General features: G+C 35.9%; 3 protein-coding genes across 8 annotated transcripts; 2 read left to right on the top strand and 1 right to left on the bottom strand.

Annotated features, from left to right (window-relative positions):
• The first annotated feature begins 2,543 nt into the window (after positions 1 to 2,543).
• LOC111481060 (protein FAR1-RELATED SEQUENCE 6-like) lies at positions 2,544 to 6,837 on the top strand. Of its 6 annotated transcripts, none has more exons than XM_023126367.1 (4): positions 2,545 to 2,840; positions 3,378 to 3,473; positions 3,931 to 5,750; positions 6,150 to 6,837. In XM_023126367.1, exons 3-4 carry the CDS (start codon positions 3,931 to 3,933, stop codon positions 6,151 to 6,153), a joined length of 1,824 nt encoding a protein of 607 aa, XP_022982135.1. In that variant the 5' UTR covers positions 2,545 to 2,840; positions 3,378 to 3,473; the 3' UTR covers positions 6,154 to 6,837. The 6 variants fall into 6 exon arrangements, with proteins under 6 accessions (XP_022982133.1, XP_022982135.1, XP_022982134.1 ...); XM_023126366.1 differs by lacking the exon at positions 6,150 to 6,837 and adding an exon at positions 5,837 to 6,012; XM_023126368.1 differs by lacking the exon at positions 6,150 to 6,837 and having other exon boundaries at positions 3,931 to 5,571; positions 5,661 to 5,774.
• Positions 6,838 to 7,738: 901 nt separating this feature from the next.
• On the bottom strand, positions 7,739 to 10,618 carry LOC111481064 (vesicle-associated membrane protein 711-like). Its single transcript, XM_023126371.1, has 4 exons — positions 10,185 to 10,618; positions 9,368 to 9,558; positions 8,665 to 8,828; positions 7,739 to 8,112 (listed from the first exon to the last, which is right to left on the bottom strand). Exons 1-4 carry the CDS (start codon positions 10,399 to 10,401, stop codon positions 8,025 to 8,027), a joined length of 660 nt encoding a protein of 219 aa, XP_022982139.1. The 5' UTR covers positions 10,402 to 10,618; the 3' UTR covers positions 7,739 to 8,024.
• A 456-nt stretch (positions 10,619 to 11,074) lies between these two features.
• LOC111481062 (PX domain-containing protein EREL1-like) lies at positions 11,075 to 16,631 on the top strand. The gene is made up of 11 exons (XM_023126369.1): positions 11,075 to 11,610; positions 12,249 to 12,359; positions 12,663 to 12,761; positions 12,865 to 12,951; positions 13,443 to 13,551; positions 13,716 to 13,748; positions 13,845 to 14,515; positions 14,760 to 14,924; positions 15,008 to 15,250; positions 15,608 to 15,823; positions 16,253 to 16,631. Exons 1-11 carry the CDS (start codon positions 11,518 to 11,520, stop codon positions 16,322 to 16,324), a joined length of 1,899 nt encoding a protein of 632 aa, XP_022982137.1. The 5' UTR covers positions 11,075 to 11,517; the 3' UTR covers positions 16,325 to 16,631.
• Positions 16,632 to 17,593: the final 962 nt, after the last annotated feature.

Below are 17,593 nucleotides of genomic sequence, written 5' to 3'. Positions count from 1 at the left end.
TAAACCCATGATCATTCCCTAAATTAGCCGATGTGGGACTTTCATCATCCAACCGTTGGTTGGATTGTAGTTAAAAAAATAAATTGTTTTAAAAATTATTTACCTACCATTCATAATTATTAAATACAACATTAGATAAAAAAAAATATTAAAAATTTACCATCAAACCCAAAACAATCTATAATTATTCAAACAAATAAATTATTCCTAAACAACGAGCGAAATTGTAGCGTCCTAACATAATTCAACGTTGCTTTATAATCAAAGACAACGAAATACCTACACCCAATTGGTTACCCTATTTTAGGTGGTAGTGTCGTTTTTGTAATTCAACACTATTTGGAGGTGGAAAACTGAAGGTCTGATCCTCGTGATTTCACCGACTTTTATTTAGTCATTGTTCTAACCCTTAAATTTTTCTTTTTTTTCTATGTGTCGAGAGCTCTACTAAAATCAGTGTTCATGCAGAGGGAGATCATTAAGTGTATAGTTTTACCATCTAAGGTTAGTGTGAAAAAAACGTCAAAACGAGCAAAACCCTGCGGTAATTGATATGTACCATAGCTTTAGGCAAAACGTTTAAACGTCTTGCTTTTAAAGCATGAACTAAAAAACAAAATGAATCACGAGCATAACGAGGCGTGGAATTTGAGGTAGTCACATTAAACGTATTTGTTAGTTTTAGTCCTTTTTTTTTTTCGTGTCGAGAGCTACTAAAAATCAGTGTTCATGCAACGGTAGACCATCAATGAATAGCTTTACCATATAAGGTCAGCGAGAAAAAAAAAACGTGAAAACGAACAAAACCATGCGGTAATTGATATGTACCATAGCTTTAGGTAAAACTTTTAAATGTCTTGATTTTACAGCCTGAACTGAAAAACAAAACGAATCACGAGCTTAACGAGGCGTGGAATTTGAGGTAGTCACATTAAAAGCGTTTGTTAGTTTTAGTCCTTTTGTATCGATTATCTGACGTGATATACGTTTCTCCCTACATGTGTATAGAGTTGAGGGATATATGAAAGGTATATTACACTACATTCATTCTTTTTCCAGAAAAGTCGTTATTAATCTAAAACGTAGAGTAACGACTGCAAAAATCAGTGATTTCAAACGTTCAAACCAGTCGTTCTGTGTTACATAAAATTTCGAATTTACGAGAGTACAATTAAAATGTAATTTAAATATATATATATATTCAATTAAATATCTTATAATTAAAATTTTAATATATATATATTTAGACCATTCAAATGTTCATATAACACTTTGTCATATAATCAAAATAATTGTTTTAATCCACCAAAAAATTTGGATTGGACTAAAAAAATTAATTTAATAAAAATTTTTATTTATCCACCATTTATAATTATTTAATATAATTTTAGATAAAAGATATTAAAATTTACAGACAAACACAAATCAATCTCTAATAATTAAAACAAATAAGAGAAAAATATAATATTATAACATTGTTCAACGGTCTTAGAACTAAAAACAACTAAATACGGATCAATTGTGATAAGATAAGGAGCCACTACAAGGGGATTAAGATTCAGATTACCTTGTTGATCGAATATCTCAAGGCAAGAACATTGTTTGAGATTCAAATCACTCCACAAGCAAGATTGATTATGTCTAGCTTGAATGATTCTACATGCAGCCTAAACTACATAGAATTGCAAAGAAACTTAGTCATTCGCTAAAGAAGAACACAAATGCTTCTTTTACTATATTTTACTAGTCTACTTACAAATACAATATATATGGCTTTATATAGCTTCAAAATGAAACTACTAAAGTCATTCCAAGAGTTGTTACATTCATACTTAACCGTTATGTAATTGTAACCTAAAGTAAATAAAAACTCTTAAAATATTAATGAAATACAATAACTCTAAATTATAATCCACCCAAAATTTATCACATGAAACTTCATTCTTCTTCTACAATGTGGCATTAATTGAAATGATAATTTCAAAAATATTTTTTCACATATTCATTGAAGCATATTGTATGATTGATGTCTCTTGGTTCATATCAAATTGGTTACTCTCTCGAGTGAAAATGTCTTATTTTTAATTCAACAATATTTGAAGGTGGAAAAATGAATGTTTGATTAGGAATATGTTTTTTTAACGTGCTCTGTTTAAGTTAGTAAAAAATAATATTAGCTAATCGAACGAGTATAATTAAAAAAATACTAAAAAAAATATTAAAAATATTATTGATATGTACATATTTATATAAATAACAATTTAGTCCTTACGAATTTAGCTACTCTATTATAAATTATTTTTTGATGATTGAACTAAACATATTGATATATTATTAAATTATCGTATAATAAAAATTGTCACATAATTTCTAAGAATGTATTGTATTAAAAGGTAAGAATTAAATTATTATATATTAAAATTTAGAAAGGGTTAAAAAATTTAAATCGTAGGGACTATATTGTTATAAACTAAAGTTGAGGGACTATATTGTTACACAGATTTAGAAATTTTATTTAACCCTAAAAAACAAAATATTGGACATTAAACCATATATTTAGCTAAAATTACAATTACATAAAATTTGTGGGACGTCCATACAAAAGGATGAAAACCTGGGCACTATTTGAAAAAAAGTGAAAATGCGAGGACCTGAAAATAAATAGAATGAAAATGAACAGTAGACCACGTGTCAGCTCATTGAGTTGAAAGAATCCCCATTACTCGAGGCGTTTGGGAGCTCCACTCGTGCTTCTTCCCAGCGGACCAAGCTTGGTAGATCAATTGGGCTTCAAAATCGTGGCGAATTCTGCTCCGCACCGGTTATTCTCCGTCGATTCTGTAAGATCACCGTGATTCTCAATATATCGCTGCATAATTTCAGTAATTAGGGCATTGAATTGATTGAAAAGGCTCCTCTAATAGGGCTCTATGAATTCGGTTTGTTTGGACGATTTTGAAAATCTGGTGGAGTAACTTTTGCAATTGTTGAAATTGTTTGTCGAGAAAGAGAGCGGAAAAGTCTGTTTATTCGCAAACATATAAAAAGAAATGATTGCGACATTTTGTCTCATTTACTTGGATTGCCTTTCAGCGATTCTCATGCTTGCACGTCAAGTTTTATGACGTTGTTGATGTAATTATGAGCGTCCATTGTTTTGGCATAACTGATAAATTGAGATGTAGACTTGCAGTTTCTTAATGAGAAGATTATAATTTCAAGGTTACTAGAAGGGTGATTTATTTAGCAGTTAGCTTTATAAACAGTGTAAATTTGCTTGAATGAAGATAACGTTATTCGTAATTTTGCAAATCAATTTAGTACTCTGAATGCTTGCTATCTACAATTGCATTGATTGAAACGAGACTATCTTGAAGGTTAGCCATGGAGTTTGATATTGGTCTTTTTCATATTCACGAGGGCCAAGTATTAAGCAGTGAATATAAAGGATGAAGGGTGAAACAGGTTGAAATGTAAGTTCTCTACCTACATGCTCAGTTTTATCGTGATTTATCTCTAATAATTGAGAGAACTATTCGTGAACGTTATCCTGTGAAGCAAGTAGGTTCAGGTTTCGTCAGTTCCTCAAACCCAAGTCTCTCATGTGCCCAAGGTATAAAAAATATATATTGAATCTCATGTATCACAAGGCCCCATAGATTTGCATATTGTAAGTAAACCTCTCAAGAGAAGCCTGTGGCAAATGCCATCAGTTACATGCTTTTGGAATTATATAGTCGGATGATGTACACGTACGATGGCACTGTGTTACTGGATTCATAATTCAGTTAGTTATATGATATATAACCTCAAAATTTGATTATTGAACTTTGTCATGTTTGCTTTCTGGATAATTCGTCCTCGTTGTTTCTAAATGTACCCAACGGCCTACGACTGCAAAACTATGATTATGTGAGATCTTTCTTTCAGATGGAGGAAGTCTGTCTTAATAGTGAGCCTATCTTTGATGAATGTGACGACTATGAGGTGGATGGCGATGGTGCCTTCGTGGACAATGGTAACGAATCTGGGGAAGCACAGTCAAAGAAGAATCCTCCACTGCCAACAGTAGGTTTGGAGTTTGATTCTTTTGATGAGGCATATGACTTCTATAACGTTTATGCTAAGGAACTGGGATTTGGCATCAGAGTCAGTAATTCGTGGTTCCGATCTAAGAGAAAGGAGCGATATAGAGCTAAACTTAGCTGTAGCAGTGCAGGATTTAAGAAAAAGAGTGAAGCCAACAATCCGAGGCCGGAAACTAGAACTGGTTGTCCTGCAATGATAATTATTAGGTTGGTTGACACCAAAAGGTGGAGGATAGTTGAAGTGGAGCTTGAACACAACCATCCAGTGAATCCACAAATCACTCGATTTTACAAGTCACATAAAAAGATGATTCTTGCTGCGAAGAAAGCACAGCCACAGCTGCATCCTGTAACCGAAGTTCATACCATCAAGCTGTATAGATCAACTACTCTCAATGGTTGTAGTGGATGCTCAAATGTTGACCAGAGAGAGGGTATCAGTTCCGTTGATCACTTGAAGCACTTGGAACTTAAAGATGGGGATGGACATGCACTGTATAATTATTTCTGCCGCATGAAATTGACAAATCCCAATTTTTTTTACTTGATGGATCTTGACAATGATGGGCACTTGAGAAATGTGTTTTGGGCAGATGCCCGGTCGAGGACTACATATAGTTACTTTTGTGATACCATCACTATAGATACAACATGCTTAACAAACAGATACGAGATTCCTCTGATTTCGTTTGTCGGTGTGAACCACCATGGGCAATCAGTGTTGTTAGGATGTGGCTTTGTTGGCTTTGAATCAGTGGAGTGTTTTGTTTGGATTTTGAAGGCATGGCTTCAATGCATGCTGGGATGCTCTCCACAGGTCATCATTACTGACCAAAATAAAACACTGGTAGCTGCAGTCACTGAAGTTTTCCCTAAAGCTTGTCACTGTTATTCTACATGGTATATCATGCAAAGAGTACCAGAAAAGTTGGGTGGATTGGAAGGATATGAAACAATAAGAAGCCAATTGAACAAAACCATTTTTAGCTCATTGAAGATAGCTGAATTTGAAACTTCGTGGACTAATATGATCAAGCACAATGCGCTTGGAGATAATAAATGGCTCCAATCACTTTATGAAGATCGAACATTATGGGCACCTGTATACTTAAAAGACATTTTTTTTGCAGGAATGGTCCCTATCGATGCAAACGAGAGCTTTAAAACGTTTTTCGATGGGTATGTACATAAACACACATCTTTTAAGGAATTTCTCGATAAGTATGATCTTGCCCTCCATAGGAAATACCATAAAGTATCAGTTGCCGATCTGGAGTCGAGAAATTTAAGCCTCGAGTTGAAAACGAGATGTAATTTTGAATTGCAGCTCTCCAAGGTGTACACAAAAGACATATTTAGCAAGTTTCAATCTGAGGTAGAAGGAATGTACTCTTGCTTCAACACAAGGCAGGTCAGTGTAAATGGGCCTATAGTAACTTACATTGTCAAAGAAAGGATTGAAGTTGAGGGAAACGAGAAAGAGGTAAAATATTTCGAGGTCTTATATGAGACAACTGAAGTGGACATTCGGTGCATTTGCAGTTTATTCAACTACAAAGGTTACCTTTGCAGGCATGCGTTAAATGTTCTAAATTATAACGGCGTGGAAGAAATCCCCGCTCGCTACATTCTGCCACGGTGGTGTAAAGATTTCAAACGCAGGTATCTTCTAGGTCAGAGCCTAAGTAATACAAATATGTATAGTTCATCATACCAATATAGTCACATTCTTAATTGTGCCCTTCCAGTTGTAGAGGAAGGTGCACAATCTCAAGAACGTTATAAGCTTGCCTTGCAAGAACTGGAGAAGTTGTTGAATAAACTAAATCTTGTAGAGGATAATCCAAATAACGATGGATAGTTTGTTCTGATGAAGTAATGGTGAAAAAATACAAAGATTTGCTGCAAAGACAATGCTTGTCTAGATGCCACGTGGGTCCTCTCTCTCTCTCTCTCTCTCTCTCTCTCTAAATATATATATATACATACATATATCAATCATCAATCCCAAGAACGGTATGTATTTGTTGATTTCCTCTGTAAAACTGATACATACTGCAGGTGAACAATTGGACCATACTCCCAGCCTCTCCCAAAGAGAAAGATGCAGAACTTGTTTGTTTGATTCAGCTTTGATATTATGGCCTAAAATTTGGGCCATTGATCTCAGATATCAAAGCACAGCTACTTTCTTTTTCAGGGAAACCCTCATTTCTCTAGCCCCACACTTCATGATTCAGCCCTTTGCATTAAAAGGCTCTCCCTTGCCATACTGGTCAAGGGGAGGTACCTAACCATTCATCATCTTTATGGAAGTTGTCTCATTTCATATGTTTCAATCTTTCAACTGCTGAATGTGAGATAACTATATGATTGTTAGATGAGTTAAATGGAAACTGGTGTTTGGTTCGGTCGAATTCTGGTGGTTTCAGTTTCAGGTATCGTTCTTGCACATTCCAACACGAACACGCAGGAGTGAACGAACAGCAGGCGTACAGCCTGCAGCCTAAGGAGGGAGCAAATCTGATCAGAACTTTGTCTTCATGTTATCAAGCAAGTATGAATGAGAAACCCTGAAGTCGATTATAGAGGAGCTTTATGTTAACCGTTTTCTGTGGAAGTTTAAGCAAGAGCTTAGGCTCCTAGGCTGACTTATATAGGTATGCCATCTTTTTTTAATATCTTGTGAATTCATATTACATCTAATTTGGTCATTCCCATCCAAAAATATTTCTAGGCAGTATTGGTTGTTTGTCATAAAATGTTGTGAGCTATTGATCGATGAGTCAAATGCTAAATGAAAAGAGTATATTCGTACTCATATAGCAATAGAACTTCTCGAACGTGCTTAAATTCTCAACCCCTCAATAACAGTCTTTTCTCTACTTTCTAAGTGAAGGGCTGGTATCACTATAGTATATGGGTCGTGATGTACCCATTGTAGTAACATTAGGTACATAGAGACTTTACAGTTGGAGGTACATACAGTTGGAGGTAATGCATGTAATGATTAGTAAATAGTTTGAGAAATTTTGAAGACTCTTAAGATGAAAATTTGAATATGCAATAATTTAAAAATACTCCACTCCTCCTTTCGAAGATTGAGAACTCGAAAATTTAGGTATTGAGAAACATATTGTCTACGTTAAACATATTTTTATACGATCAATTAGTTCCATTATTTCATGAAGTTTAAACTCATATTTCAGGGTAATTTGCTATTAAGTTGAATTAGTCTCTTAATTTTAAAAGCATTTAACAATTTAATTCTTAGCTAAATTTTGAATATTTCAAAATTTAGTTTGATTTTTTTAAAATATAGATATACGTAAATGATCAGACCAAACAAGAACCCTATTTAAGGATTTGAAGACTGTTAAACATAAAATTAAATCTTAGAACAAATAGATCAATTAATTTTTAAAATTTGTCAAAAACAAACTTTAAATAATTACTTAAAACAAGCTACTACAATTGAAACCATTTAAAGTAAATAAGACCTGTCATTCAACCCTAAAACGTACCTTTATATATATATATATATAAAGTTATAGAAAATAGTCTCATTTTGAAGCTGCTAGAGCCAAACAAGCACAAGAGGGCATTTCAGATATGATGAGAAGAGACCTGCAGAATCAAAGATTTAGTAGTGGGCAACAAAGCTAAAGCTTCACTATGTACCAAAATATTATAGATTCATATTAAGAATTTACTTACAAAATATAGTCAAAGCCATGGCTTCTGAAGACGAACATGTATATAATTCAAATCAAGACCACCCAATTATGAGGAATACAGGAGAGCACACAGACAAGCTGAGTTTATCGAATCGGATAAGTTAGTGCACGAGCAACGTACACCAGTGGAAAATCGATGCAAACACGAGGGAGCAAACCAAACTAAACCAAGTACTATCAGGCCAAATTGTTGTTCTCATTATAGACATGTAGGCAATGTCACTCCATGACAAACAAAAGCCAGCACCAAGTAAGCAATCATTAGGAGGAGAATTATCAGCATTACCCTGCAAGATTTAAGGCATTTTATAGAATATCATCATCTTTTAAGACATTGAGATGCTTCCTAAATGAAACTTGCATAAGCAGAAGTCGAACAAACCGAGCCTACAAGGAAATGTTTAGCTGAAAGGAACTTTTCTTTTTTGGTGGGTGTGTTAGTAGCAAACACATGCTTTCCATAATTAAATTAAGAGTTTAACCATGCAGTTATTCATTTAGTTTACACGTGGCAAATTATAAGTGTGAGATCCCACATCGGTTGGGGAGGAGAACGAAGTATTCTTTATAAGGGTGTGAAAACTTCTCCTTATCAGACGTGTTTTAAAAACCTTAAGGAGAAGTCCGGAAGTAAAAGTTCAAAAAAGACAATATCTGCTAACGGTGGGCTTGGACCGTTATAATAAGTGTCTAATTGTCATAGTTTTCATAATTAAATTCTCAGCTGCTTATGTCACCAGATGCAGAGTTGCAGGCATAAAACCAAAATGCAGAAACAATCTTACGCCAGTGTTAGTACTGATGGAAAGAGTAATTCTTTAGAATAGGAGGAAACATACATGAGCTTCACATTTTTCCACCATACAGTGTTTCTGAAACGTCGAGCCTGCTTCCTAAATCGCATGGTGTTTCCTTGCATGTTAGTAGTTTTATCCACGAGCAGCTCCAAGCGATCGCCTCGCTCTAAAACTTTGTCAATATTCTCTATCATGACATTTCGCACCTGTAAAACATAATAACTATTAATCATCAATCACACGAGCTAATTGCATAACTAGGAAGCTAAACATTTACGGTGAAAGATTATACAATATACACTCCAAGATTGACATGTATTAGAAAGCTGAGGCTGGATCTATATTTTTTTTCTTCTTTAACAACTTTTTCATTATACTTCTTTTGGCCAAATTTATTCTTCCTCCCGAGTAACATACACTATTTTGTTTTCTTGTATGGTAAGAAACACTATATCATTGTCTGATAGCAGAGTGGCTGAATAATGATGATGGAATATTAGAATAAGGTACTGGAAGTGTCACACCCAAAAGGCCAACAGAAACTAATAGAATGCAACAAACTAAACAAGCTTTCTCACAGTCTTTATCATTCCAAACGACCTGCCCCACCCTCGATCCACCCAGATTTAAAATATGAGTGTCGCCCCATTACATCCTAGAGTAAGTGAAGTTAAGAAGTTGCTGCTTGCTATCTTGTGCTGTATAAGAGTACAGAAATAAAAACTTGAAATAGTTTAGTAGTCACCTGACTCATTTCACCTTTCAGCCGGTTGATCCTATCTGCATTTGGGTCGTTAGAGTAGTATTCCATTTGCTGACTCAAAACTCTTGAGAATTCATCGTTCATGCCATAAGCATTGGCTGAATGAACTGCACGGCCATATGTCCTTACGAATCTCTGATGAATATCTTCAAGGAATGCAAAAGGAATCCTCCCTGAAGAAACCAAGTTGTCATTGCCAGTAGAACTCAAAACTAAATTGACTGAATTTTACTGTCGGTCGGGCAAGCAGATCAAGATTGATAAACATTTCAATGATTCTTCATGCCGGTATATTTCACAAGATAGTAACAAAATCCCTCGCACTGGTCATTTTGATGTCACTTGAAATGAATTGAAAATCACGAAAATTAAAATATCGTCTAGATTCTATACATATATAAATGTCATCCAAAATCTAGAGTTACTTTCTCTTGGCGATCATCCAAACTAATCAAGCAACAATTGCAGAGAATTAACGGTGAACAAACAGACCAAGCAAATCAACAGATTTCTCCAAGAACAACTTATAATCTATGAAATAAACCATCCTTAAAGCTAAACATACTCCCCATCTTCAAACTCAAAGACTATACTCTTAGTCTCCCGCAACTTACAGAAATCAACAAGCATGCTGTACAGTACAACTACTAAATAACCAAACAAAAATTATCCAGTATTTTGCACCAGACTACTTAATTGCACAACGCATCAGCACAAAAAAAAAACGGAAATGAAACCAAATTCTCAACAACGAGACTACAATTAAAAAATTGAGAAAAACAGAGAGAGCGATCCTCACTTCCGGCAGTGTCATCGGCCATACAGAGCACCGTAAGGCCATCGGTACGCTTGACATGAAAGAGATACCGATCCTGCGAGTAGGAAACATGAGAATCATCGTTTCCCGGAATTTTATCGAGTATTTGACGAGAAATCGAGCTCGCATTCGTCGGAGTAGCAGAAAATTCGGCCAGAACCACCGATCCCCTGGCAACCAAAGCGTAAATTATCGCCATCAGAGTGGAGATAAGATCGATTGACTGCAAGAAGCAGGTCGATGAGTGGAGCTGACGCAGCTGCTACGTGCTGGAAGATCGGGATCTTGAATTTCTCACCGGCAGTTTCAAATTCAGGAGTTGAAAATTATCAGAGAGAGAGAGAGAGAGAGAGAGAGAGGAAGAAATCGAAATTAGGTTTTTAAAAATCAAGATCGCCAACACAGCGGGAATGAGCTAGAAAGTTTGTTCCAACTTTTTTTCTCTTTCAATTATTATTTCAAAAGTTAAAATAAAGTAAGTTAATGAAGAGAGAGATAACATTTTGACTTTATTATTTATTTATTATTATTTAAAAATATCTAATTAAAAATATTTAAATGTAATTTTAAATATGACTCAGCATTATCCTAGTTGGAAATAAAATTCAAACCCAATTTTAAAAAATAAAACATATATTCGATTATTATTTAATTTTTGTTATTTTAAAATTTTAAAATAGAAAACTAAAATTGCGAAAAAACAATTTAATGTAGCTTCCCTACGAGGGCAATAAGGTAATTTCAGAAGGAATATTGGGCTATTATTCCAATTTAAATTTAAAGGAGTAGAATTCGGGGTCATTTTTGGAAAAGGAAAAATAGGGCTATAAATAATTTATAGCCATTTTTTCCGGACTGTGGAAATACTTTCACCGAGAAGAAGCTCAAGGAAGAAGGTCGCGGGCGAGACGGCGACAGTTCGGTGTTTGCTTCTCAAGCATTCTCTCTCTAACATTCTCTCTCTATATCTCTTCATGGATACAGACAGAATCCGAAAGCCAAAGCTCAGATAATTTCCTAATTTACTCGCTGCACGCGGCTTCAGGTGGCTACGTTTTTCTCCTTTGCTGGCGTGAGATTCTAGTTCCATCTGTCCATTGTCAGATTTTCCACCTCTTGTTTTGTGTTTTCCGATTCGATCCGACGGAAAAACGCCGCTGATTGCTCTGAAACTCGGGCAGGAGGTCGTTCATCGAATGGTTAATTGGATTGGATTCGATTGCGTAGCGGATAAGGAAGAGGATCTCGTCAAATTTGTGTTTCCGATCCTGATGATTGTATTCAGTTTGTGGAAATTTTAGGAGAAATTTGAAGTATGATGCAGAATCGAAGTCCGCCCAAACATAGACATGATGGAACCTCGCCGTTGCCTCTTGGAATGGACTGGAGTCCTCCTCCTCGAAAATGGGTTGGTGTTGGATTCTGATTATGTGAATTTATTTTCTTAGAATTGGATTATGAGAACTTTTTATACATTACTCGGGTTTTCTTTGGATTTTTCTTCGTGGATTGATCGAATGGATTTCACTGGCTTTGTTGTATTTATTTGTCCGGCTTGCTAGATAATGGAACGTTGAATTATCACTACTGTTTTTATCACGATCTCATTGATTTGTAACTCGATCACTAAAATCTATTTTCAAGTTGTCGTCCAAACATACCATATTTACTTTATGTTACTTCTGAGGAGTTTCATTGTTCTTGGTGTACCATACCATATTTTACCTTTTCTTTTCTTTAGGTTGCAATGTTGTTCATACCAATTGTCATTCAAAAATAATAATAAAGATTTGCTATGAATGCTTGAAGGTTTTGGTGTCTTGTAGTGGAAACGACTAGTCTCTGAAATTTCAGTCAGAAAGTTATCTCATTTTAAGTGATATTTTTAGAAGGAAAGTTAGAACTTGCGGCTTAGCTCTACGTTTTTGTCAATGTTGGGTGGTGTATGGCAGCTATCTCCTCGTTTCTTTTACGATTCACGGCACTCTTTATGTTTGATGATTTTTATTTTAATGTTCACTAGGAAATCTTTCATTTCTTGTGCAGAATGGGAAGGACACAGTTTGGCCTCACGATCATCACACTGGATGGAGTTACTGTGTTATAATACCTTCATGGGTTGCCCTTCCGAAAACACGAGCTGCAGATCCTGTAGTGGTATACTTATCAACTTCCCCATTTTCTTTTGGTATTGATGGTTTGATGTTGTTAATTGCATATTTGTGCCTCTAAAAATAACAGCGTAGTTGTAAGCTAATGCTGATGCAGAATAATCACCTATATTATTAGAAGTTGCAAAATATGATGTCGCGAGAAAATGTGTTCTAGCTGCGATGGATTAACTAAATATAGGCGCAATTAAATTCTCGTGTATGAATCGACTTGTCCGTTTTTTAGCATTTATATTTTATAGCGTAGCACCTCCTTCTTTCCTTGTACATTAACATTATCAAGGGACAGTTCTACAGGGTTCAGGTTGGTGTACAGTCACCTGAGGGGATCACAGCACTACGGAGAGTTTTAAGGCGATTTAACGATTTCCTAAATTTATTTTCTAATGTAAGTTGACGCCTTTCATTTTATTTGGGAATACCCCTTTTCACATTGAAAATTACTCCCATTTTTTAATTGTTATCAGTTATGAGATTTTATCACTTGCCAGATTAAAAAGGCTTTTCCGAAGAAAAGTATTCCACCAGCTCCATCCAAAGGGATCTTGCGGATAAGAACCAGGGCTCTCTTAGAGGAGGTGGGCAATCTGCAGAAGGATGCACACATGAGCATATCATTTAATTTCTATTCACCCTCAGTCTCTTTGTTTACTCTACGGAACCTTGCTGGAAAATATTTTGTATGATTTGATAACCCTTGCATGAATCAATCCTTCCGCCAATATGTAAGGAAATAAGAATCATCTTCTACAGGATCTAGGAATGAAGAACATTAGAATAAGTACCGACTGTTTTAGACATTCTTATGACATGCCCAAGATTAGACACAGTATGCTTGGACCCTGATGTATTTGTCATGCATTCCTCTGCAATAATTTCTTTGAAGGAAAGTAGGAATCATTAATCACCTAGTTCTACTGTGTTCTAGCGAGTTGGAAGTCTAAACCTTTTGGTTTTTGAGATGAGAGGTGTTGACGGTTACCCATTTTGTAATTCTATATTTATGCACTTTGGTTGTGTATCAGTAAGACTGTAACTATTATTTTTCACAGGTTTAATTTTGTTGCAGAGAAGGCGTTCTTTGGAGGAATGGTTGACGAAGCTGCTATCTGACATTGATATCTCAAGAAGTGTTGCAGTCGCGTCCTTTCTTGAGCTAGAAGCTGCTGCTAGGTCATGTAAGTTCTTTCTTGCTTAAGAGTGTACTTCAAAAATGTCTTTGCTTTTGTATTTATCTAGTTTTTACCCCTGGAAGTTTTAATTCTAAACGCCATTACATGCAGTTCTCCATAATCTATATATTGGAGTTTTAACATTTTAATTCCTGTCACAATTTTTTCAGCTTTCCAAAATGATAATCAGGAGGAGCCTTCAGGTGAATACCCTGATTATAACTGCCAAATTTCTGCACATCAATCCCCTCCTAATTCAAGCTCATCTACTGTTGTTGGTGGTTTGTCGCTGGCATCAGATTATGGTAGTGATACTGCTTATGAGGCCTCTGAACTTGGAACAGCAAGTCTGGGAAGAGATGATAGTTCTGAAATTGCCATTGATGATTTAGCCATGGATGACGATCTTTCTAGCCCAATCGAAAAACTTGTGAAGTATGGATTGTCCAATATTGACGAGGGACTGTTTATGGGGCAGACCATTCTAGAGCAGTTGGAAGGCCGTCCAAAACATAAAGCTCATCCTAGATATAACAACAATTTAAAGGATGGGCACAATGGTAATACATCTAAGGCATCGTACTTGGATAAAAATGGACTGGTACCTTTTTTAGAGCCCGAGCATGGCGAGGTAATTGGTCATGCACAAAAGCTGTCTGATGAGAGTGTGGCAAGTGATGCAAGTTCTCTGAGGGGTGGAGAAATTTCAAGCTTTTCACGTTCAAATTCGATAGGCAATGGCTCACTTGACCATTCGAGTGCTGAGGTTTCAAATGCAATTGAAATTCATAGCAACCCTGAATTGCATTTTTCACGTGATGCACTGCTCCTCCCAAAGGATCATCGCCATAAAATGAATAGGGTTCTTTCAACAATGCATCAAAGGCTAGTGACCGCAAGAACAGACATGGAGGACCTTATATCAAGACTGAACCAGGAAATAACTGTGAAAGATTACCTTGCAACAATGGTATGCTACAAATCTTGTTTATTCTATAATGATTAGCTGGCTGTCCTTGGGCTAAATGTTACAATATATCTACTCTCTTAGGGCACCTGCGCATATCTATTTCTTTTTGCGTAATTCTATCGTAACTTTCGCATAACTAGCTCCATTTTACTATCACTAGTTCTCAAAATGACTCATGGTGCTGCTTGTGGTTTCATACTGGACACTGACAAACCTAATTCATCTTGTGGCAATTTGTTCCCAGGTTAAGGATTTGGAAGTAGAACTTGAAACAAACAAGCAGAAGAGTAAAGAAAACCTTCAACAAGCTATTTTGATGGAGAGGGAAAAAGTTACCCAAATGCAGTGGGAAATGGAGGAACTTCGTCACAAATCATTGGAAATGGAGTTAAAGTCGAAGTCTAAAGAGGTTTTTAATCTTCTAAATTGGCCATATTTAACTCATTCCTTTCACTATTTTGTACTAACTCTATTCGATGATAAATGCTCTAGGGTGAAAATTCGTTTTCAGTGCCTAGGAAAGAATTTACCCTCCAGGAGAAAGTTTCCTTGCAAGAAGAGCTTGATTCCACAAAAGAGCAACTAAAAAATGTTTCTAAGCGATTTGAAGAGTTTGAAGGAAAATCAAAAGCAGATATCAGGGTTCTTGTTAAAGAGGTTAAATCTCTTCGAAGTACCCAAGCCAAACTTAAACAAGAGCTTAGTCAAACACTTCAACAGAAGTCCAAGACCGAGGTAACACTGCAATCTTTTAATTGTTCTTAGACTAAGGTGTTAAACAAAAACAAAAGTTTAAGCTCGTATAGACTTTTTCCCGTTTTCTGCAACATGTATGCACGTGTTCGACATTGACAAAAAGTTGTGCTTTGGTTACTCGATCTGCTTTTTGCTCGTATCTCATCTACTTTTTACCAAGTAAAACATGAGCATTTTTCTCTCTCCGAGCATATATGAAAAAGGTCTACTATTTTAGCTGAAAATTGGGTTTGCAATATCTGTTCGGATTACTGACTGAGAAATTTTAATCGGCACGTTTTTATCCGACTGAAGAGTCAAATTTTGATATGTCCTGTTCTTTTTCTCCTCATTCAGGAATTCCTTCAACAGGAAAGAGAACTGAGACAGCATGCAAACGCAGCTTGGAAAAAGCTGCTGTCTGAATGTAGGAGCATACATGGTCGGCTTCAAAGCTGCAGCATAAATTTTACAGTAGATGATTATAACCATATTGCGGAATCGTCATCCCTGTCTAATGCGTTGGAGGTGCTGACTACATCCGAAGACCGACTAAATTTCCTTCTGACCGAGGTATCCAACATGTTTTGATATGTATCTTTTATGCTGTAGAGCTATTTGTGTATGCTTCCATGTCTAAACTAACTAAACCATTGGCTCCTCATCCCCTCTAGTAACCAACCTCCCACTATTCTACTACCAATCCCCTTGGCTCATGAGTAATGTACTCCCCAAGGCGCAGCTCTATTGGTGAAGGCACGTTGTCCCGAGTTTGTTTGTTCAAACCATTGGATTGGGTGAGCTTAATAAAGAAAATCCTTGATGTTCTTGGAGTGGGCATAGGTGCCGGGGGCGGGCGGGGCGTGCTGACGTTGCATCTTTTTTTCTCCATCGTCTCTTTAGTGTAGCTGTATCATCCCGCTGCTTTACGCTTGTTTCATTATGTGCTTTACGGTTTTCTTTCATTCATAATTAAAACGTTTCTTGGGATAAACTGTTCAGGCAAATCTTCTCTCCGATAGCATACAAACTGCTACTTCAACAACGAATGATGATGTTCAGGATGGCGAGTAGGATCGATTAAGGTAGAGGCAGAGTTGAGGATGATACTTAAAGACACGTTCACCGAAAACGTGTAGGTTGAGGAAATGGTGAAGCAGAGGCTTCTTCTTCACAAAATAGTAGAGTAAATACCACAACATGATTCCCTTTTGAATCAGTATATTATTCCCCTTTTCCTTTTTTTTTCCCTCTATTTGTTCTTCCCCTCCTTCCCCTATAAATATAAGAAATCTTTTTTGTTGATTCAGTAGTCATTTTGCACATCTTTGGATAAAATAATGCTGCCTGCTTGGTATGGTATAGGCGATGATTTTAGTTAGTGACTTGCTGTTTGCTGTCTTGACTTCTGAAAGCCAAAATCTTCCTCCCACGATGTTCTGTTCTTTAGGGAATGTTACCTTGTAAATTAGGCGGCCCTACACAACTGATAAGGGGGAGGCTCATATACCCCCAACTTTCGAACTATTTGCCTCTTCCTATGATGTTTTATTTTCACTTTATTTATACTTTTGAGCTATTTTGGGTTCGACTTCAGGAGCGGAACAAAATATTCATTATAAGAGCAATGCTTGTTGGGTATTTTAGTTGGACATTGCCTCACACCTAAAAAGAAACGAGCTTCGTCTGAGTTAAACTTGGAAATAGAAGTCTTCTTTTGCTTCACGACGGTGAAGTAAGACTGTGCTCATGAGCTTATTATCCTAGGTCAGAACAAGTTGATAGAAGGTTCTTTTTTACGTCCCCATGTCCCTTCCATGTGGCTACCTGGGGTGAAAAAGGAAAGTGAGGGATGGGGTTTCTCTCGCTTTTGGTATGGCGGACCCCGGAGGAGGCCCACACAATGGGCCGGTTTCCATAAATTAGTTTGACTTAAATGGAATCCATCAAAACTTATTGTAAATAATAATAAATACAAAAAAAAAAGTCATATAATACATCTGGATATACATATATTTATTATAATTTTATTTAATTCTACAAATAATAACTTTTTTTAATTCTTTATTCTCAACTACTTTTAATCTTAAAAGTATATGGATAGTAATTTTTTAAAAATTCAATTGCAAATCTCTCGAAAAATAAGTAAATAAATTTAACTTTTATTAAAAATAAAAATTTAAATAGATGACTCGTTTTTTAATACATACCTACAGAGTTTGCTATGACTTTTTACTATCGTCCAACCATTACTAAAGCTTTTGTTTTTTTTCAATATAATGTCGGAAGCTAACATTGGTTGGTTAATTTGATCTATTCATAGATGGTCGACAAGTATGATGG

Source organism: Cucurbita maxima, unplaced genomic scaffold, assembly GCF_002738345.1.
Source record: "Cucurbita maxima cultivar Rimu unplaced genomic scaffold, Cmax_1.0 Cma_Scf00006, whole genome shotgun sequence".
NCBI classification, from domain to species: Eukaryota; Viridiplantae; Streptophyta; class Magnoliopsida; order Cucurbitales; family Cucurbitaceae; genus Cucurbita; species Cucurbita maxima.
The sequence above is the reverse complement of the archived record's forward strand: the minus strand, read 5'-3'. Positions and strand labels throughout refer to the sequence as shown.

Bases quoted from the DNA above. Each gene is read 5' to 3' on its own strand.
- LOC111481060 (XM_023126365.1), top strand. From the start codon at position 3,931: ATGGAGGAAGTCTGTCTTAATAGTGAGCCTATCTTTGATGAATGTGAC.
- LOC111481064 (XM_023126371.1), bottom strand. From the start codon at position 10,401: ATGGCGATAATTTACGCTTTGGTTGCCAGGGGATCGGTGGTTCTGGCC. The intron at 9,559-10,184 runs GTGAGGATCGCT...TGGTTTCTTCAG, and splicing joins GGCCGATGACACTGCCGGAA to GGAGGATTCCTTTTGCATTC. The intron at 8,113-8,664 runs GTATGTTTCCTC...TAAATCTTGCAG, and splicing joins TGGAAAAATGTGAAGCTCAT to GGTAATGCTGATAATTCTCC.
- LOC111481062 (XM_023126369.1), top strand. From the start codon at position 11,518: ATGATGCAGAATCGAAGTCCGCCCAAACATAGACATGATGGAACCTCG. The intron at 12,360-12,662 runs GTATACTTATCA...ATCAAGGGACAG, and splicing joins GAGCTGCAGATCCTGTAGTG to TTCTACAGGGTTCAGGTTGG. The intron at 12,762-12,864 runs GTAAGTTGACGC...ATCACTTGCCAG, and splicing joins TCCTAAATTTATTTTCTAAT to ATTAAAAAGGCTTTTCCGAA.